Source organism: Mirounga leonina, unplaced genomic scaffold (assembly GCF_011800145.1).
Source record: "Mirounga leonina isolate KUSES-001 unplaced genomic scaffold, KU_Mleo_1.0 Mir_91, whole genome shotgun sequence".
NCBI classification, from domain to species: domain Eukaryota; kingdom Metazoa; phylum Chordata; class Mammalia; order Carnivora; family Phocidae; genus Mirounga; species Mirounga leonina.
In genome coordinates this window covers 7,278,328-7,300,230 of record NW_023270839.1, presented here as the reverse complement: position 1 = coordinate 7,300,230, position 21,903 = coordinate 7,278,328, and the positions used below count along the sequence as shown (strand labels likewise).

At 43.8% G+C, this 21,903-nt stretch overlaps 1 protein-coding gene across 2 annotated transcripts; it reads left to right on the top strand.

Annotated features, from left to right (window-relative positions):
• NGDN (neuroguidin) lies at positions 1 to 7,879 on the top strand. Of its 2 annotated transcripts, XM_034994042.1 has the most exons (11): positions 1 to 59; positions 391 to 450; positions 1,064 to 1,135; positions 4,712 to 4,849; positions 5,098 to 5,182; positions 5,267 to 5,319; positions 5,543 to 5,666; positions 5,762 to 5,930; positions 6,902 to 7,058; positions 7,203 to 7,260; positions 7,716 to 7,879. In XM_034994042.1, exons 1-11 carry the CDS (start codon positions 39 to 41, stop codon positions 7,733 to 7,735), a joined length of 957 nt encoding a protein of 318 aa, XP_034849933.1. In that variant the 5' UTR covers positions 1 to 38; the 3' UTR covers positions 7,736 to 7,879. The 2 variants fall into 2 exon arrangements, with proteins under 2 accessions (XP_034849933.1, XP_034849932.1); XM_034994041.1 differs by lacking the exon at positions 7,716 to 7,879 and having other exon boundaries at positions 7 to 59; positions 7,203 to 7,703.
• The last annotated feature ends 14,024 nt before the right edge of the window (positions 7,880 to 21,903 follow it).

The following is a 21,903-nucleotide window of genomic DNA, read 5'->3' as shown; positions in this document are numbered from 1 at the left end:
CAGAAAGTACCGCCCCGGAAGAGGCGGGCTTTGTGAAGATGGCGGCGCCGGGGTGTCCCGTGAGTTAGCTTCCTTGCGTAGCTATTGTGGGATTTTTCCTATACCCTCAGCGGCTTAGGGCAAATTATTGGCGCGAGGGAAGGGGGTGATGAAAGGAAGCAACCTTCCTGGCACAGCGGGGTGAGAGCAGCAGTAGGGCGACGGGCCTGAAGCTACCGCTCCTCCTAGGAACCTGGAGGACGGGCCGGCTGTGAAGCGAGGCTGCATGTGTACTAGAGTGGGAAAGTCGTCAGTCTGGGGTGTCTGAAGGAGAGAGGAGAGTTTTCCACCCCCCACGTCTTCTCATAACCCTGAGGAAAGAAGGGCTTTTCTTTATTCTCCCTCTCATAGGAGATGCTGGAGTCGGACCTGCCAAGTGCCGTCACACTTTTGAAAAACCTTCAGGAGCAGGTGAGTCATGTCACCCCTTTGGGACGGGTTAGTGACGGATTGGCTTTGATTTTGTGTGCTTCACCTCCGAACTTTGGTCTTTTGAAGGCATGTATTGAATGGTACCAAATACTGTGAGAGCCAAGTGACTTAATGAAAACTTTTTCAGGCTAGAATTCAAAGTAATTGATTTCGCATCCGAAGCAATACAGAAAACTCCAAAAAGAAGTCATCTGAATGAATTTCCTTTATTCTTAAAGCTATGGAAACCAGTGCTGGGAAAAGTGGTGATTTGCCCTTTGGGTACCAGGTGTACTGGTTGAAAGTTCAACCAGTACAGATAAAGGTACAGCACCACCCCACCACCACCACCACTGGCCCAGTTCCTATACCTTCCCCCATGGTTTGGTAAGATGGTTTCTGTAGCTTTAAGAAGAGGGAAAGTTTTTTGTACTTGATGAAGTATCAAAAACCATCTCTCCTATACTTTCTCAGAACTGAAAAGAAGGTAGTACTGCATTTTAGGCAATGTTTCTGATGATTTTTAGGTGTCATTGTTTAGTTTTTGCCCTTCATAGGTCACAGAGATGACTGGGTGTATTCTCATCAGCTGTTCTATTTGGACTAATTTCAGGTGATGGCTGTAACTGCACAAATACAAGCTCTGACAAAAAAAGTTCAAGCTAGAGCCTATCCTACAGAGAAGGTAAGACATATTTGAAGAGTTAGCCACCCCTGACTTGTTCTCAGCAGTTCTTTCCTCATAGGTTTATTGAGTGTCTTGTATGTCCTAAGTGTTAGAGCTTCAAAGATGAGTAAGATTCAGTTTCTGTGCTGAAGTCTAGTGGAGAAGACAGATCAAAGCAATAGGTATAAGCAGTAGCAGTCACTTCACAGAGTCATCATGAGTGCTATGCAAGCCCAGGAGAGAGATTAAATAACTGCCAGAGAGCAGAGGAAGTCAGGGAAGTCTTCTCAGAGGAGAAGGATTATGAGGAATAAATAAGAGTCCAGGGGACAGAAAGAAACAGCATGTACAAAGGCACAGAGACCTGAAAGCATGGTGATATGCTGGGAAAGGAGGTCATTTAGTGTGGTTGGGTGTACAGTGTGTTGGGGGGTGGGATGGGGAGTAGGAAATAAGACTAGAAGAGTAGTCACTCTGAAGAGTCTTGTCGGCCAACTGAGGAGTTACTACCATATTTCATCTAATCTAAGATGCTGTTAATTGGGGACATACCACTTACTTTGTATACTAAAAAAAAAATGCTGCCCATTAATCTATGATATAACATTAAGATTCCATTGATTAAAAGATACATCCTGACTTCAGAGATGTTAAAATATGAAAACGGTGTGCATATTAAAAGTAAATATGGTAGGGCGCCTGGGTAGCTCAGTTGGTTAAGTGTCTGCCTTTGGCTCAGGTCATGATCCTGGGGACCTGGGATCAAGTCCTGTATCAGGCTCCCTGCTCAGCAGGGAGTCTGCTTCTCCCTCTCCCTCTGCTGCACACACTCTCTCTCTCAAGTAAATAAATAAAATCTTTTTTAAAAAATTGAAATATGGTAGTTTTCAAATTAAGGTCTTGTAGAACCTTCTTAAGGATCATTGGATATCAAGCAGTATAGAAGGAGGGCCCTGGGTCCTTCATACCTGCTTGAACTGGAAAACTGTGGTATTACATACTGTTTTATGTATTGAGCTTTTGTCCTAAGATATTTAAGCAAAATACTCCATAGGTCAACAAAAGTATGAAAATCATTATGGTAGCTTAGTAAGAAACATTGAAGGATTTTTTTTTTTCCTTAAGTAGGCTCCACACCCAGTGGAGTGTAGAGCCCAAAGCGGGGCTTGGACTCATGACCCTGAGATCAAGACCTGAGATGAGATCAGTTGAAGATTTTATTCTTTTTTTTTTTCTTTTTTAAGATTGTTTACTTATTTATTTGAGAGAGAGTGGAGGGAAGAGGCAGAGGGAGAGGGAGAAGTAGACTCCCCACTGAGTGGGGAGGCTGACATGGGGCTCTATCCCAGGACCCTGAGATCATGAGCTGAGCCAAAGGCAGACACTTAACCAACTGAGCCACCCAGGCGCCCCTAAAGATTTTATTCTTAAGTAATCTCTATACCCAATGTGGGGCTTGAACTCGGAACCCTGAGATCAAGAGTTGCGTGCTCCACTGACTGAGCCAGCCGGGCACCCCTATAGCTAATAGAATTTTTAATATATTCTCTTTTTGCCTTTTCTTTCTCATTGTACATCTCATCAACAAGTTTCGTCCTTACGTATTTTTACTTTTTCTGATTTTTTTATCTTTGTGTTTTCTTTTTGTTGTTTTTCTTATATGCTTATAACTCAATTTGAACTTGACAGTGTCCAAGCTCGTCAAAAGAACCTACTTCCCAAATTCTTGACTTGTTCTGGGCTGCCAGCATATTTATTAGATCACTATAGGGGCACCTGACTGGCAGTCAGAAGAGCATGTGACACACTACCAAAACAAAACAAAACAAAACACCACACCAGAAAACTTATATTAGATCACTATATATTTGTTTATTCATTGAACAGATATTTAGTATCTTATCTCTCAGGACCAAAACCTTACTAGGCGCTTTACAAGTTACAGAGTGCTTTCATATTATTTTATTTAAGCCTCATAATTACTTTTTGGAGCAGGAAGGAAATATTGTATATGTTACAGATGAGGAGACTGGGGTCATAAGGTTAAGTGACTTACCCATTATTTGACTACCAAGTGCCTGATTCAAAACTTAAACAATTTGTTTGTCTTTAAAATCTTTGCCACTCCTCCTGTTATCACACTAGTGCTGATCTCAAGAGCTTTGCTTGTTGGTTTAAAGATACCTAGGGCTTAGGTGTTAGAGTCAGACTGAATTTGAATCCCAGCTGTACTCCTAATACTCTGTAATCGTAGGCAGAATATTTAGCCTCTCTGAAATAGGTCTTCCCAGGGCTGTGGACTTTTACAGTTCCATTTTATGTCATCACAAAGATTTTTTTTTTTTTTAACAACTAAAGTCTACTTTCTTATATGTAAAAGAATAAACTTCTATAACGTTTGCTTGATTTCCTGACTGTAAATATAATGTGTTTTTTAATTTTAGAAAGTTTGGAAGATGTATAAAGCCACAAAGAAGAAAATTTAAAAACAGTATAACCATAATCTGCGATAACTACTGGGGTATATGTTTGGAAATTTCTTTTATTGTAAAAGTAGTAGATGCTTGATGGGAAAACACTTTCACAGTGTGCACACTCCATTTCTTCCTTTTCCTCATCTGGATCCCCAGGGGTAGCAGTTGTTGATAGTGTGTTATTTTCCTGAGATTTCTCTCTCTATATAAAATGTGTGGAGGTGCCTGGGTCGCTCAGTCGGTTAAGCATCTGACTTCAGTTCAGGTCATGATCTCAGGGTTCTGGGATTGAGCCCCATGTCTGGCTCCAGTCTCCCTCTCGCCTTCCCCGTGCACGTGTTCTCTCTCTCTCTAATAAATAAGTAAAGTTCTTTTAAATAAATTAATTAAATAAAATGTGTGCATCATATTTCCCCTGCCTTATTGGAACCATATTGTAGCGCAGAAAGTGTCTTGACATGGGATTAAGTCCATATCAGTATATGTAGATCATTGCTTTTAACTGTATTGCATAATTCCATTGTATGGGATAAAATCAATAATTGTTTTTTTTTTTTTAAGATTTTATTTATTTATTTGACAGAGAGAGAGACAGCGAGAGAGGGAACACAAGCAGGGGGAGTGGGAGAGGGAGAAGCAGGCTTCCCGCAGAGCAGGGAGCCCGATGCGGGGCAATAATTGTTTTGATTAAATTAATTTAAGATTCAGCACTATATGGAGACATTTTGATTATCAAAATTTGGAGGGGCCTTAAAGGGTAGAGGCCAGGGATGCTGCTCAAGGCCCAGACAGTCTTCACAACAAAGAATTATCCATTCCCAAATGTCAGTGGCTCTGAGGTTGAGAAACCCTGCTGTAGTCATTTTGGGGGATACTTTATTGATTTTCCTGTTCTTACTGTCTTCCAGTAATTCTCAGAGGTTTGCCTCTCTCATGTTAATATAATTGTCTCTGTGACCATTTTAGGTACAATCATCTCATTGAGACTATTCCAGATACCTTATAGGAACTGATTGGGAAAAACCTGAACTTGGAAAAAATTACCCTGTTTATCCTAGGCCCTCCTCCTGATTCTCTGGCTAAAACTGAATTTGCATCTCTTACTCTCCATTCACCTCAGGGTCTCAGTCTCTTGGAAGTAAAAGACCAGCTACTGCTCATGTACCTTATGGATTTGACCCATCTCATCCTGGACAAAGCCTCAGGAGGGTCTCTTCAGGGACATGCTGCAGTTTTGAGACTGGTGGAGATTCGCACGGTATGAAGCACTTGGCATCTTAGCGTTCTAGATTTCCAAAGCCTAAACTCTAGGACTGTTACACAATAGCTCTCATTTAAGTGGGTGTTTTCATGATTAAGTGAGGAAACCAAATGAAAAAACTGTTTTCTTCTTCATTTGCTCTAGTTTGTATATATTTTAGGTGCTTTGTCTGGCAAATTAATATAGAACTCTGATGTATGTTTAATTTTAGGAAGGGAATGTAATCCTATTTAACCACATTACAGGTTTTGGAAAAGCTTCGTCCCTTGGACCAAAAACTGAAGTATCAAGTTGACAAACTAGTTAAGACTGCAGTGACAGGCAGCCTCAGTAAGTGGCAGAAACTATAAGGTTATGTGGGGACCGTCATAAATTTCCAAATCTTGTAAGATCTCTTGGGTTTTTTTATTTCAGGTGAGAACGACCCACTCCGTTTTAAGCCTCATCCCAGCAATATGATGAGCAAGGTAGGGAGTTGCATTATCCTGGTTTTCCTGAGGACTCTTAAGTCTGAATGAGCCTTATGGTGATCCTGGATCTCCTGGGATTCTCTTATTACTCTTGTGCCTTAGAATGTAGAGTATGAGATTTTCCTTTCTTGCTTTGTTTATATTCCCAGGGTACTTCAGCTTTGGTTTTTCTTATTGTCTAACACTTCCTAAGTTTATGGGCATTATGTTCCTTTTGTAGTTGAGCTCTGAGGATGAGGAGGAAGATGAAGCAGAAGAAGGCCAGTCTGAAGCTTCAGGGAAGAAATCTGCAAGAGGAACAGTTAAGAAATATGTTCCACCACGCTTGGTTCCAGTACATTATGGTATGAACTGTGGCTGCTGCCTCCTCAGCATTAATTGCGTCTCTCTTACCTTGTTCTCTGTTCTGGGATAACCCTTGGGGATTTTTATCACATAGATGAAACAGAAGCTGAGCGGGAGAAGAAGCGCCTAGAACGGGCCAAAAAACGGGCATTAAGCAGCTCTGTCATTCGTGAACTGAAGGAGCAGTACTCAGATGCTCCAGAGGAAATCCGTGATGCTCGGCATCCTCATGTTACTCGCCAAAGTCAGGAGGATCAACACAGGTCTGAGTCCTTGCAATTGGAATTTGTTTTCTACGCCATAGAAGCCTGTCCTTATGGTTTTTTTTGTTTGTTTGTTTTGGTTTTTTAATTTTATTTATTTATTTGAGACAGAGAGCATGAGAGGGAGGAGGGTCAGAGGGAGAAGCAGACTTCCTGCCGAGCAGGGAGCCCGATGCGGGACTCGATCCTGTGACTCCAGGATCATGACCTGAGCCGAAGGCAGTCGCTTCACCAACTGAGCCACCCAGGCACCCCTGTCCTTATGTTTTGTATGAATGTGATTAAGTCTGGTACCAAGAGAACTCACATTGTAGAGAAAGTGGAGTGGAAGATGGGCTGGTGGTTTCTAAGAATGAGGGTTGTTAAGTACAGAATAGGAACTAGAGGAAGAATGTTTTCTTTTTCCTAACTGTTGAGGCTGAACAAATGCTATAGGAAGAGGAACATGTGCAATTCCACCCCGTGGGGCTTTAAAAATTCTGTATTTTGCTCTCACAGTTCTCAGTTCTGTGCAGAAGACAATGAAGCCAGGTTTTTATAATGGCATTGAGAGTGCTAGATAAGTTTAGGGAAGAAAAACAGAAAAGCAATTGTACCACGAATACAGACTCACCAATATTGCCTTGGCGACAGTCTCTGTTGATAGATTTTAGTGAAGGGGTCCATGTAGGGAATCCTGTTTGTTAAGGTGAAGTAGAAGAGTTTTCTAGAATAATAGTTTAAGTATTCTTGTGGGTGGGCTGTGAGTTCATTTCTAGGGAGGAGGGAAGTTCTAACATAAAGAACATTTCGTTGAGGAAGCTCACTATTGGACATTTAGTTTGCCCTTAAATACTCTATTGACTTGCTGTGAAATTTCTTGAGAACTATATGAACAGGGGGTGAGTAAATACCGGGGCCCAGGTTCTTGGCTGCAGCTTTCTGTATGTATGGACTAAACATGTTGTAAACTGTCTGTGTTTCTGTGGCAGGATTAACTATGAGGAGAGCATGATGGTTCGGTTAAGTGTCAGTAAACGCGAGAAAGGACGGCGAAAACGGGCCAGTGTCATGAGCTCACAGCTCCATTCTCTCACACACTTCAGTGACATCAGTGCTTTGACAGGAGGAACCCCTCATCTTGATGAGGTAAGGTGGTGGGTACAGTGGTGGGAGACAGCCTCCTGGATTTCAGCCAGATGGATTGGGGCTCATTACCATGCAGAGTGTGGGGAGGGATGTTAACCCTTGGAAGTACACTACCATTCCTTCACTTCTCCCATCTGTCTCCAGGATCAAAATCCTGTTAAGAAGCGGAAGAAGATACCAAAGAAAGGTCGGAAGCAAAAAGGTCAGTGGATGGCTAGGACTTGGATGGTGAAGTGCAGGGTGGGCAGTACAAATTGGGACGTTGGCTGTCCGGGTTTGCTGTCCTAGGTCTCACCAACGCCCCTAGTATCTGTTCCTTACTGGGCATTGATCTCTTTAGAGGTGGGCTTCGCTATTCTTCTCTGTCAAGTTGAAAATCAGTATCATTCACAAAAAAGATTTCTGGATTCTAACTCTAAGCTCCCACAGTTTGTGTTCAGGCCTCCTTAAGTAGAACTGTGGAAGTGCCACTTGAAGGAACCATTATCCTGGTTCAGTTTCATTCCTACTTGTAGTCTTTTGTCCTGGGAGGATGCAGAGAGTACTGCCCAGGGGATCCACCCTTCTTGAGCCCTTCTCTCTAGGTGTTCTTTTTTTTCTGTCCCCTCAGCCTCTCCAGCTGTCCTTTGCCTCATTCTTGATTTCCCTTCCTTTCAGGTTTTCGGAGGCGACGGTGATTATGGGTGTACATATTTATATGTATATTTGTTGTCATCCTGGGATACTTCTAATTTCACTGTATGTAGGTTTTTTTTTTCCTTGAAATTCATTGTTTGCCCTGGATATTTGGAAAGATCTTTATTAATAAAATTAATTAATAATTAATAAAATTGATTTTACTTATGAATTAAAGCCCCTTTTGCACATGTATTGTATGACTGGAATCACTGGGTATGGGGTATTTTTGGTGAGAGGGTGATAAAAGGGAAAAAGGAAAGATAAAATTTTGGAGGGGGAGTGAGAGAAGTTTGGCTTTATACAGTTTTCTTTGATAGTATATTTTCTTCAGAAACTGTAAATTGGTTATTTAACAAAAAATATTGGGAGATCAGAGTAGTGTAATCAACTCTTCCAACCCACATTGCCCAAATTTCGTGTATGATTTGTTTTAATTCAAGTCATCTTAAGTATGTGGGTTTTGTTTTGTTCATGTGTCTTGCTGGCCACCAGGTGGCATCAGTGGTTCAGGAAACCTCCTTTGGTGCTTGCCAGTAGTAAAAGGTATATAGAACCTTTCCTTGTCCACAGGTTACTCTCGTCTCCGTTTCTGAATGTTTTTCTTTTCTTTCTAAAATAGTATAAATATAGGGCCGATCTTTGGTCAGCTACAGAGTTAGAGTTTATCTGGAGAGAATAGCAGAGTGAAGAATCGGTATAGTCCTGTGTTTTGTAGCCTTTTTGACCCTCCCTCAACTAAGGCCCCAGTTTACCAGTCAGTAAAGGCCGGTCCTTTTACAAAGAGCTTGCAAAGGAGTGCCAAAAAATAGAATATTCCTAGCTTGAAGACCAAAAGAATGAGAATCCCACAGAAATACCAGCCTAAGTCAAGGGACTGGTAGGAATTATGTATCTGAGATCTTCTATTCTGTCCATAGAACGACCTCTGTTGGTGGGAGATCCTTCAGGCCTTGGAGTTTTCATAAGGGCTTGGGATTTCATGAAGACGTAATTTTGTGTTTGCATTCCTGGGTCGTGTCATGAAGAAGGGGTATAATTAGGTTATTACATCACTAAATCCTTGTTGATTCTGAGTTCCTATGAATTTGGATTTATAGTGGTCTGCCCAACTGGACGGAGTCTGTTTTTAGTCAACTGTAGCCTGGTAGAAAGTAGGAGACGGGCACGTGGGTGACTCATTTGGTTAAGTGTCTGCCATCGACTCAGGTCATGATCCCAGGGTCCTAGGATTGAGCCCCATATGGGTTTCCCGCTCAGCGGAAGCCTGCTTCTCCCTCTCCCCCATCTCATGCTCTCTCACCATCTCTGTCTCTCTCTCAAATAAATAAAATCTTAAAAAAAAAAAAAAAAGTAGGAGACAACCTAGTACTATCTCCTATTCACTCTCTGATCTTGGGCAGATCACTTAGCATCCCTGGCCTTTAATTTTCCGCAGCTGAAAAATGAATGTGTTAGACTGAATCTCCAAGATCCCCTCTAGGATGGGCTTATTTCTGGAGCCTTGATCTTTTAGTCCTTGGCAGATCTGAGGGAGCCTGACCTGCCCAGGACGCTCATACTTCTGTTTGCTCCAGTGAATCTAAGCAAAGAGCCGCAAGAACAGATTTAGAGATTCTTTTCCCTTTCTGCTGAACAAACTCGACAGGAGGTTCAGTTCAAAAACGCTTTACTTAGGACCACCACATTCCCACATTCACTTCTTAGGACTAACTACTGCATTTGTTTCTAATTTATTAAGATTTTGGGAGGGGCGCCTGAGTGGCTCAGTCGTTAAACATCTGCCTTCGGCTCTGGTCATGATCCCAGGGTCCTGGGATCGAGCCCCGCATCGGGCTCCCTGCTCGGCGGGGGGTCTGCTTCTCCCTCTCCCACTCCCCCTGCTTGTGTTCCCTCTCTCGCTGTGTCTTTCTCTGTCAAATAAATAAATAAAATCTTTAAAAAAAAAAAAAAAGATCTTGGGGTTATGGGAACTGCCAAGGGAAAGGAAGTATTTTTTTTTCTTTATAAGACCTTACTTTGTGTTACATACTGAGCTAAGCGCTTTACACATAATTCTTACAAATTATATATCACCTATATTTTGCTAGTGAGGAAACTGATACACTTCAGCAATTTGCCCAAGGTTACATGGCTCATAAGTTAGACAACCAGTGCTTGAAGAACAGTGTGGAGGCCCTCAAGTGTCTTGGGGTTCATGAAAGTCTTCAGGTTGTTTTTTTCCTTTTTAAAAATAGTGGTAGGTAGTTTATAGCCTCTAGCTCCCCCTTCCCTACTACCCCATTTCTGTTCAAGGTCTTGCTTTCAAAGAAACCACAAGTTCCAGATACTGTTCTGCCCTCTTGGTGGTATACCAGTGAACTGAACGAACAAAAGCCCCTACCTTTGTGGATCTTATATTAATTCAATTCAGTCTTTAATCCCAGGATATCTTGTTATCCGTGGTTTTCTAGATGATAGGCACTATTTGAGAGAGGTTTCCAACAAAATACTAAATAATTTCTTTTTTTTTTTTAAAGATTTTTTATTTATTTATTTGAGAGAGAGAATGAGATAGAGCGAGCATGAGAGGGGGGAGGGTCAGAGGGAGAAGCAGACCCCCCGCCGAGCAGGGAGCCCAATGCGGGACTCGATCCCGGGACTCCAGGATCATGACCTGAGCCGAAGGCAGTCGCTTAACCAACTGAGCCACCCAGGCGCCCAATACTAAATAATTTCTGAGAGTATTTGCCCCAGGGTCATCAAATCCCATTTAGAGAAACACTGTTGACAAAGTTTTACTGGGATTTGCAATATGTGAAACAGGCATAAGTGAAGTTACTTTAGTTAAAGTGGGGATGAAGGATCCTGGAGCCCTATGTTCTCATAGCCTGCTTTCCCCAAGATTTCTGAGTAGCTCCAAGGAGCCTTTATAAATCCATGGAATGTAGTTTGAAGACCACTGTTACAGTAGTAGAGCAAGGGAACTGAGAATTAGAATCTCGGCGTTTCTTTATGGCTGTTGTTCACTTTTCTTCTATCCTTTATTCCTACACATAGATTCCGTTCTGATTGTTCAGACCACATGAATGTCAGATTTCTTCAGTGGAGTGCTAACAACAGATCGTTTCCAATGTTCACTAAGTAATGTCTGTCATTAGTGCACATGAGCCCCTGTTCAGTTTTGTGATGGTAAAGAGAGTCTTGGCCTTGCTGTAGTCAAGTAATTTAATGTCTCTCTCTGCCTTAGTTTTTTCATCTGAGGGAGGGAAGAGGGTTTGACCAGGACCTGGTTTTGCCTATTTTTGTTACAGTTTTATGAAGGCTTGGGGAGATGTCTGTCAGGAGTTCACAGCAGTCTTCATGGGTATATTTTTTAATTAGAAAAATATATTTTGTTTATAAGGAAGGGATGATCTGATTGTGTCCATTTTCAGTACCATGGAGAGTTCAGGCTTTCCCATCTTGTTGCTTGCTTTGGGTGGGTGGAAAGTACATAGCTAAACCAATCCATAGAGCTGCATGGTGTAAATCTGCCACTTTGCAGAGCCCAGTTTATCTGTCCAATCTCCAGTTCTGATTGGTAGCAGATTGAGTGAGAGTCAGCAACAGTCCTGAGTATCCTCATCCTCTCTGCAATCTATTAGGTGTGTAAATCTCAGATCTATGTTTAGACTTATCCAAGGATTTGGCCAACTTGATGGAAGCGTGTGCGTGAACTCCTGCCTTCCCCTCTGTTGGTAACATCATTCGTATTGTGATGCACAAGATTTTAAACAACCCTTGAGAGGAACTCTGTCCCCTATTCTTTGCTTACAGACCCTTGAGGAGACTTAAACTTGCACTATGATTTCTTATGCTCAGCCTCTCTTTCTGCCTCTGCATGGAGAAAGGCATCACTGCTCTGGCTCTCTGCCCAGTCTTGCTTTTGTATTTCTTTGATCTCTTTGTTGAGAGGGTCTCAGAGAAGCCCCAAGAGCCGTGCCTTCGCATGTTTAAGCTATTGATGCTCTTGAAATAACAGAGCATTGCTGTGTAAGAAGTATATTAAAGGTCTGTCCTGAACAAATTTGGGTCAATAGGTGGCAGTAGTCACCTAGTCCCGAGGCCCTGACACCCCCTGAACACAAGCACATTTGATGGACATTATATTTAAGGTTGTGAGAAAGGAGGTCACATTGAAATAAAAATGGGGGAAAAAACCAGCCGTTTTTGGTGGAATCCAGGAAATGCTGAAATGTACTGGATTAGTTCCGTGGGGGTGTTGTATCGGGAGATTGCCAACAGCTTGAAGGGCCCTGGTAGGAAAGAGCAGGGCCTCAGGATTGGGGGCGGACTCCGTGGGTACTAGGGTTTCTGAGAGCTGGAGTAAGACCGTGTTAAATGAGGACCAGTGCTGGAAAGAGAGAGTCTGGGGTTGGGGGGGAGTAGAGAGGGAGAGAGGTGGAGGAGGGAGAGGCAGAACTGTGTGAAGGAACCAGGAAAGGGTGGGCTGTGATGGGGAGGACTGCGGTTAGCGGGGGAGGGGGAGGCTGCTGCAATACTGAGCCCATCGTATGGGGGAGGGGAGGAAGGGGGGATAGTGGTCTGTGCTGCAGCTGCATTGGCTCCCCTCCCCCACGCTTCCAAGGAACTGGAGCAGTGCTGGCAAATCTGTCTTCATGTATTTATTATTATTAAAAATGTGACGGATCCTCCTCCCTGGAAGTACAACAAATACCACTGATCGCATTTCTCTCTCCTCCCTCTGCAGAGCTTTTGCGTCCTCTCTCTCATTCTTTCCACCCCGGCCCCCTCCTAGGTCTGTTTGACTGTTGGGGGTGGGGGGACACCCTTCCTTTTTCCTTCTCTGAGCTTGGTGGCTCCCTGGGGGTTTCTAACGATGGTTGGGAGTTTCAAGGCGATGCTGGGAGGAAGCAGCTGAAGGAGGGGCATCCACTGCCCCAGGGAGGGAGCTGTGCTCCAACATCCAGTGGGGACAGGAAATCACTTGGCGATAAAGAAAAGTCCTTTGTCAAGCTAACGAAAGCAGCAGCAGCACGCATGTTCCTTGCAGTACCTGGCCTGCCTTCCCTTTCACACCCTTTTCTGGTGCCTGAATTCTAAGGGGGAAACCCCCTTGGAATGGAAAAAGCCAGGAGTTCTGTGTCCTCCCTCCTTACCTTGCTAAGTCCCTCTTTTCCCAGGAGCGCTGTATAGAATTTATTCTTCTAGCCTGCGTGTTGGTTACCGAGAAGGGCAGAAGCCTTAGCTTCTCCCCCCCCCCCCCCCCAGACTTCCCGTGCCCAGGTGGGGGCCTCTTTTGTTGCCGTCTGTAACCCTTCGCCATGCCCATAGGTGGTGCTGCTGTTGCTGAGCATGCTGGCCCTCCTCCCCAACACCACTGCTCTCCACCCCCCCACCGCGCCCTCCCCCTTTCCCCAGCCCTCTACTGCCTGATTGTTATTCCACCAACGTCTCCTCTACTGTTCCCGTCCTCAAATTAATTTTGTGGCGCTCTTTTTTCCGCAGTGCCATCTTCCCCTCCCCCCCGCTCCAGCTCTCTTGCTTTCTCTATTTCTCTCTCTCTCTGCAGGGTTTTTATCGGCCACCCCTATCTAAAATCTACACTCTTCCTTACGCCCTTTCTTTTTCTTTATCTCTTCTACTGTTGGCATCTTACAGATGACTCTCCTAATGAAAAGCGGCTGTGGATGAGAGTGGGTGAGAAGAGAGCAGGGTGAGGGGAACTGAGGAGTCAGTGTCGAGGGCTAGGTCAGGAGAGTGACAAGGCTCTGAGGGAAGTGAATGGAAGTGGAAAAGTAAAGGTATCCTTTGCTGTCCAGATCTGTTCAGTGTTTGGATTTGGATGAGAGCTCAGCTGGCAAGGGAATACTGTGTTATCTGAATTCACAGAATTTGATTCCATGTGCTGGGACAGTGGGAGATAGGGAGTTACAAGAATTCAGATAATAAGGGCTTCATCCAAAAACTTCTGGTTTAGAGGCGCCTGGGTGGCTCAGTCGTTAAGCGTCTGCCTTCTGCTCAGGTCATGATCCCAGGGTCCTGGGATCGAGCCCCGCATAGGGCTCCGCAGGAAGACTGCTTCTCCCTCTCCCACTCCCCCTGCTTATGTTCCCTCTCTCACTGTGTCTCTCTCTGTCAAATAAATAAAATCTTCAGCCAAAAAAACCCCCAAAAACGTGTGGTTTAGATTGCTAAGGATAGCTGTGCTTTTGTTACCCTGTATTTGAAGACTCAGGAAGAAAACCGTGCTCTAAAACCTGTTCTCTGGTCCCTCAGGAGATGTCCTGGTACTGATCTTTTGAGTCTTGAGAAGGTCCTCTTGCCAGGACAGCTGTGATGCCTGCTTGGTGGGTATCCTGGCTGCCTGCTGAGCACAGTTCTGGCTATAGGACCTCAGTTTGCTCTTGCAGCCTGCTGCTTTCTCCTGCCATTCCGGGTCTCCTTTATCTCAACCAAGTTGACATGGTTGCCATGTCTGCCTTTCTCTCAGCCATAGCTGCCTTTATTGTTTAGTCTTTCCAGAATATAGCCCAAATGCATCAGACCACTACCCTAGCTCTTACCCCACCTGGCTTCTTAACTTTATCTGGAGACTGCTCATTGTGTGACCAATACAACCCCTCAGCTAACTCAGCAGTGTCATTGATTGTAAGGTTATCCCGTTTCTAGGATGGCTAATTTTCCTCTTACTGAATTATCTTTATGGATGAATAGCATCCTAGCAACTCTCTGGACAACAGTGCTGAGTCTTTGCCTTGTGTGTGCCCTAGGAATTATGGATGAACATCCTTCCTTCATTTCCCCATGAGAGGAGATCTTCCGTAGCATATGTGGCTGTCCCAGAGCGACTGGCTCCCAATTCCCTAGCATGTGTGGGTCAAAGCTGCCTCCTAGATTGGAGAGAGGCAGAGTTGCCTGCCCAGCAGAGCATGGGAAGGAGCCTCAGTGAAAACGGGGGCTAGAACACCACACCCTTAGCTTTTTTCTCCAAGCCTTGCAGGTGTCTGTGAAAACCTCTCTTTTGCCTGCCTCTCCCACCTTCCTAAGGTGTGCATATTGATGGAGGCAGGTAGGCCAGTGGACTCTTTGTTTCCTCAGCTGAATTTTCTACTGCCCTTTTTCAGACCCTCTAGTTAGGGTCATGGACTCATGTAATATAGACAGTGATCCCTGTTAAGTTCCCTCTCTTAAAAGCAAGGCCCTGGGGCACCTGGGTGGCTCAGTCGTTAAGCGTCTGCTTTCGGCCCAGGTCATGATCCCAGGGTCCTGGGATCGAGCCCCGTATCGGGCTCCCTGCTCCGCGGGAAGCCTGCTTCTCCCTCTCCCGCTCCCCCCCGCTTGTGTTCCCTCTCTCGCTGTGTCTCTCTCTGTCAAATAAATAAAATCTTTAAAAAAAAAAAAAAAAAAAGCAAGGCCCAATAAATATTTGTTGCACTGAATGGCAGGAACTTTTCAGCTTAGTACCTGTCTAGAAGAGTTATAAATTAAGTTTTAACTGTTTCTTCCCTTAGTGCTTATGGTGCTGTAGCAAAAATTGGTTGATTTTTGTTTCTTTCATTCAAGCCTTACAGAGGGAAGTGATTTGTCCAAAACTTTATGAATAAATCATTAGCAGAACTGGCATGAGAGCCTATATATCCTCTCCGACATCTAGGTCTGGCTTTGTTGACTCCCTCTTGGAAACCAGTGTTCCTATTTCATCCCCAGAGTCACTGACAGCCTTGAAGCCAGCAGCAGGTCAGGTTTTATGTCTAAGCTAAGCCAGCCTTGGTTGGCCTGCTGAGGGAGAGCATTAGCAGTGGGAGAGCTGGGGTATGTGGGCCAGCCGAGGCACCTGCCAGATTCCTTTCGGGTGTTCCACAATCCAGCCTATTGGAGAGGCCTTGACAGTAGCAAGGTAGGGGATTTCCAAAGCCCTGGCTTCTATTTCCCATTCCACATTTAATTTGACCTTATTGCTAATATACCCCTTTCCCTAAGACTTCTCCCCCTCAAAACTATCTTAGAGCTCCAGCTCTTAAGTGGTGGATGCTGGAAATTCTGGTCTCTGTTCTTTCCTTGCTGCTCATTTGCAACTAACTCTTCAGTTCCAGGCTCACTAAAATAACAAAAGGTTCTATGGAACACCTGCTTCCTCCTACTCATGCCTGTGATCTGGAATCTAGTGTAAAACCATCATTGTGGCTCTATTAATAAATGTCCATGTAGTTTTTTATTGTTAATTTAAACCTAGACTAGAAAATAGGCTCAGAAAGCATTCATATATTTCTATTCTGACTGAGCCTGTAGCAACTTCCTGAGAACTGCTTTGTCTCATCTGCCAGCCTTGGGTTTAGCCCCATGGGTGAACTCTGGAGAATAAAGAGCCCCCGAGTTTCTGCTTCCTCTCTCCCAATTGTGATTCACTCACTGCTAGCTCTTGCAGGAAGCCCTAGGAGGTAAAGAGATCAAATCAGAATTCCTAGCCAGGAAAACCCTGTCTCTTAGCTACAATGACCCCTATCTGCCATTGCATTCAGCTCTATGGCAGTTAACACCAGCAAAGCTTCATCTGGCTTCACACCCTCCTTCTGTTTCTTTCAGACAAGCCTTATGTAATCTATCACTGATGGCAGACTTCCTTCTTGCCCTCCTCTATTCCCTCCAAGGCTTTAAGCTCCAAAGCTTCCTAGATGCCTCCCACCAAAGGGGTGCTTTCTGAAGCCCCTTTCCTCTCTTTCTCATCCCTCAAATCCTCAAATCAGCCCCCTAATGGATGTATTTCCCTCAGTAGCAGATGATACCCTTAGTGAGCCAGCTGGGTGGTGCTAAAAACCCCATTCCTCACCCATCTCCCCGCTGGAGCTCCTGGAATCGGGTCTGCAGCCTCCTGTCATCCTAGCCTCCTTTTCTGTTCATTTGGAAGCTTTTCTCCATTGCTTTTGATAAATTCCTGGTTTGGCAGAAATATCCAGTATTTAGGAAGGTCCTGCGAGATGAGTTCCCTGTCTCCGGCACCTTAGTTGACCCTCAGAAGGATCTGCTCCTGCCCCTCCCTGCCTTGCTGCCTTTCCCCCTCTGCCCGGCCTAGGCTGGGTGGGATCAGTATGTGGAAGTCCTCTGCTCGGACACTCCATCCCTCTTTATCCATCGTGGCAAACAAAGCGTAGCTGTGCCCCTGACTTCCTCCTCTTCCTTCTCCATTATTTATTTCTTCTCTTTCGCCTTCTCCCACCTCTCCCTTCCCTCCTCACGTAACACTTTTCATTCCTCTTCCTTTAAATCTCCTCGTCCACTTGCTCCCCCTCGCCCATCTGTGCCTACTCCCTCCACACCCCCATCTCTCATTTTCAATAGCTATCTTCCTCATTGCCTGCACATGCTGAGGAAACAGGCAGGTATGGGAAGAGTGGCTGCAAAGTGGGTCTCTGGTTGTCAGAGTAAGCTATCCCTTTTTCTCCAGAGGATTAGTGCCTATCTTTTCCCATCTTGTCCTCAGTGGTCCTTTGGAGCCAGGGAACCCCAAGATGCTGGCTCGCTCTTTTGGGATGAACAGTCCCTCCTCTTTGCTTCATCCAGTGTTGAAGAGGAGAGGAGTCATTGGATCCGATGCCCTCTTCTTTTGCTCTTCCTGAGTGTGGGTCTGTCCGTGTTTCTCCCCCTTCTTTCTTGTTTTCTCCCTCTTTCTGTCTCTCCCCAGCACAAAGCAGCGGCAGGACTGAACGATTCTGTCTAGAGGCTCTGCCAGTCTATGCCCCTCACTCTTGCCCCTCCCCCTTCGCTGTGCGTGCTATGGGAGGGGGGTTGGAGGGCGGTGGCATGGTGCCAGCCAACCCAGAACCATCTCCGGTGCCTTCTGCACTAAGGCGGGCTCTGTCTCTCCTGCCCTCCTCCTCTCCCACTCTTCCTCTCCCATTTTTAATTAGCTGCTGCATTAATTAAATCCCACATGCTAATTAACATTCCTACGGGGAAGCAAGCCGGGTCAGAAAAGCAGGGGGTGGTAAAGCAAGGCTTCTGTCCATCTAGGATAGGAGACTTTGGGATGGGAGGTAGGGGGAAAGGGGATAAAGGGTAGATGAGGAAAGAATCTAAGTGGAAAGAAACCCGAGAGAGGTATAAAGAGACAGAGAAGGGAAATCATGGAGAATGGAACCTATTAAAAAGGAAAATAATTAGAATAATTAAAATGGGAGAAATGAAAGTGTCTTGAAGCCTCTGAAGGTTAGAGGTAGAGCTATGGGTCTCAACATTAGCATGCATGAGTAACCTGAGAAATAATGATACAGAGGATGCTAATTTGCTGCCGTGAATGTCTTCCAAAGAAATAAATCTCAATTTCAATAGGAGTGCTTTAGGTTAGTAATGAAGGAGGACTTCCTCCTTGCAAGGCAGTGGCATACTCTGCTGAAGAAACTCTTTGGGAGATAAATTCTTACCTGTCTAGAATGGTTAAAGTTTGCCCCAAACCAGCGGAGATGATGAACTTTGAAGGTGTTTTCTAAATAGACAAATATTAATCTGTAAGTGTGTACTCTGTCCTGGAGAACCAAGAAAATCCAGGATGGGAAAATTCAGGATTCGTTCTCAGTTCCCTTTACTTACTGCATTCTGGTGAGCTTTGAGTTTGCTCTCTGTGGTCCTGTCAACTTTTTAGGGATGAGCCTTCTCCTTAAATTAGATAATTGCTTTGCTGGGAGGTTTAGAGCACTGATTCCTGGTGAGATCTTCAGAAAGATGAGTGCCTTATGGCTACCATGGCATCTGTCTTTGAGCCAAGGGGTAGAGAGACGAGAACAACTGGAGTTACATGTAAGAGAGCAGAGAAGGGAGGTTTGGGTATGGATTGACAAGGGTAGGTCTGGCACCAAGGATTCCATTAAAGTCACTACTGTGGCCCAGCCTGAAAAAATTAAGGACATCTTGCTTGTCACTGCTTTTCTTCTCTGAAGGGTAAAGAAAACTGTATTCAATACAGCTCTAAACTCCCCCTTGTTTAGCACCCCACCCCCCTCCACCAAGAACTCAAGTCTGGGAGGAGTCCAGCAGGTTAGAAGAATGTTTCCCAACCATTTTGAGTCTGAAATACACCGAGAGCAAGTGCTGTGTTGTCTACACCCCTAACCAACCTTCACTTAGACGGCGTTCCCCGCCATTATACTACAGTTATTAATTCACTCAAATATATTTGCATACAAGCCGTGCAGAGTGTGATACAGTGCAGTAAGTCAGCCTGTGTGTATGTATCAATGTGTGTGTGGTCCTCTAGCACCTATTGGCCTGTGCTGGTCTTGTGTCCTCTTATATTGTTACTTATTCTTTCTTACATCTGTGTCTGATCTGTCACAGAGATGGTGGCTCCTGGAGAAACCAGGTCTTTGGAGTGGGACACACAGAGCACTAGCCTAAACCCTTACATGTTTGCAGCTCCTCAGCAAATGTTGATTAACATACAGCCATATATCGAGGTTTAACAGTTGATTTAGAGTCTGTGACATTCCTAGTTGTGGCGAATATTTTCCTCTGAAGGGACCACTTATTTTTTAAAGTTATGAAAAGCGTGACGGTGAGTAAGATAATGAATTATGTGACGAGTAAGGTAGGCAACTCAACAGGGTCCTTGCTCCTTGATGGGGTTTGACGCCAGTTTCTAAAGAGGGGCCAGGCCTTAGAAGAGGCAGCGGAGTGCAGAGAACAGGGCATAGGCTTGTTGTTGTCTGTACTGTGTTCCCTTTCACTCTCTCGTAGACATTTCCCAGCATCTTCCCACTCCAGAATTATGATTAGGCCATTCGTGCCCATTTACATCCTATTTTGTCCACTTAATGTTGTGTCATATTCTCCTGTGCTATTAAAAATCAGGTTAAAGAACACCTCATGAACATGTAATATTCTAACATGGATGTACCATAATTTGTGAAACCATTTCTTATTGTTGGACATTTAGGATGTTTCCAGGTTTGTTGTTATTGTTTCTTCCTTCTGTGATGGATATCCACATCTTTATACTTAAATCTTGCAATTTTCCGAAGTGGAATTTCTGGAGCAAAGGATAAAGACCCCCATTCTGGTTTGTGGATTGACTGCATTTGATTCACGTAAGGAAGCTTATTATTATTTAATTTTTTAAAAGGTGTTTTTTTTTTTGAATAGGTAAAAAATTCAGACACTACAAAAGGGAACACAATGCAATTTCCTTCCACCTTTGTCCCTCATTTCCCTCCCCAGAGGTGTTCTATGCATGTATAAGCATATGTATAGCTGTAAAAAATAGAAATCAGGGCGCCTGGGTGGCTCAGTCGTTAAGCGTGTGCCTTCGGCTCAGGTCATGATCCCAGAGTCCTGGGATCGAGCCCCACATCAGGCTCCCTGCTCCACGGGAAGCCTGCTTCTCCCTCTCCCACTCCCCCTGCTTGTGTTCCCTCTCTGGCTGTCTTTCTCTCTGTCAAATAAATAAAACCTTTAAAAAAAAATAGAAATCATTCCATCCCACCTCCAGAAATTCTAATCTGGTCTGAAAAGGAGCCTTAGAATGTCTCCTCCCCTTCCCCCACCTGTAATAGCTTTCTAGCTAATTCTACTGTGCAGGCAGATGTGGGAACAACCACCAAGTCAGATGAACTCTCGGGATCCTTTCCAGCTCTAAAATTTAATGACTGAAACTCACAGAATTAGTAATTTAAAAAATAATAATGATTAATGTTAAGACTAAATCATAATCAAGTGTCATAAAGATTCTCTTTGAAATGATCTCAGGGATCCAATTTTTGATACTGAATTTATTATTATTAATACAAATAATGGCTACCATTTATGGAGTGCTTATCTGTGCCAGGCTTTTAGAAAGTACTTTAAACATTCTCATTTAAATCTCATAGCACCCCATGAGCTAGGTAATTCTTAAAGCGAGGCTTTGGAAAGATCAAGCAGTGAGCCCATGATTGAGGAACCATTAAGTGGCAGAATGAAGATTTGAACCCAGGCGGCTTCCTCTGGTGTCTATTCACCTCTATCCCCACCCCAGCCGTGAGATCATACTCTGCCTGTTGTTTGGTAAACTTCCTTTTTTCACTAAAATGTGTCTTGAATGTCTTTTGTTTCATATATAAAGGTGGTATTTATGTTCATTTTTAGGTTTTTTATTTTATTGTTTTGTCATGCATTACACATGAATACATTTCTAAAACAAAAAATTAAAATAGTACAGATAACGGAAACTCCCTTGATCTCACGCCCTCAATTCTTATAACCACTGTTACCAGATTTGTATGTATCTGGGCCCTCTTCCATGCATTTATGTATGTACAGAAATATATGTTTTTTTTGAGTGTTTTGTAGTTGCTATTTTACTTTTACATGAATGGGAGCACCCTATACATAGGGTTTTGTAACGTGCTTTTTAAATTATTGTATCATGAAAGTCTTTCTAGGTCTTTAAAGATCCTTTTCAATTTTTTAATTGCTACATAATACCTATAGCTTAAGCAACTATTTTGCTGGTGATAGGAATTATTATAAACACTACTATTGTGAAGAATGTTGAATTGTTTTTCTCACAGATGCCTAGAAGTAGAATTGCCGGATAGAAGTTTTAAAATGTTAATGGACACTGGAGTTGCCCTCCAGAAAGGCTAAATGAGTTTGTACTTCACCAGCAGTGCACGAGAGTGGCATTTCCCTTGCCAGTACCGGACACACTGCAGCTCTTCCCCTGAATTTGCTTTATGTTAATTGCTTCTTCTGGATGGTCTCTTGCAGAACAAGCCAAATATTGACAGATCTCTTTTGATTAAACTCTAGGGTAACTTTTCGCCTATTATTTCTGACCTCTGTACTGGGCCTGTTCTCTGAGATACATAGACCTTTTTTTTTTTTTAAAGAATCGAATTGTCTAAGTCTTGTGTCTCTTCCGGAATGTCCTCATGCCTGTCTGCAACCCCTTTCGCAGTCGTTAATATGCCTGGAATGGTTTAGGCATAACCCTGCTTACAGCCAGAATGCTTCTCTCAATTACCTATTGGCACAGGGAGAAGCGAGTCAAAGAATTACATAACACTTTTTTTTAACACATTGTTTATTCGCTATTTTAATACTTTCTTTGTTTCGTAGCTATGATTTCTTCCTATTGTAATCTTTTTAGAATGTGTGAGTCTGGTACCTTGAGTAGACGCACTAACTGGTGGGATTATCATCAGCTTGTCAAGAG

Bases quoted from the DNA above. Each gene is read 5' to 3' on its own strand.
- NGDN (XM_034994041.1), top strand. From the start codon at position 39: ATGGCGGCGCCGGGGTGTCCC. The intron at 451-1,063 runs GTGAGTCATGTC...GACTAATTTCAG, and splicing joins TGAAAAACCTTCAGGAGCAG to GTGATGGCTGTAACTGCACA. The intron at 5,320-5,542 runs GTAGGGAGTTGC...TTCCTTTTGTAG, and splicing joins CCAGCAATATGATGAGCAAG to TTGAGCTCTGAGGATGAGGA.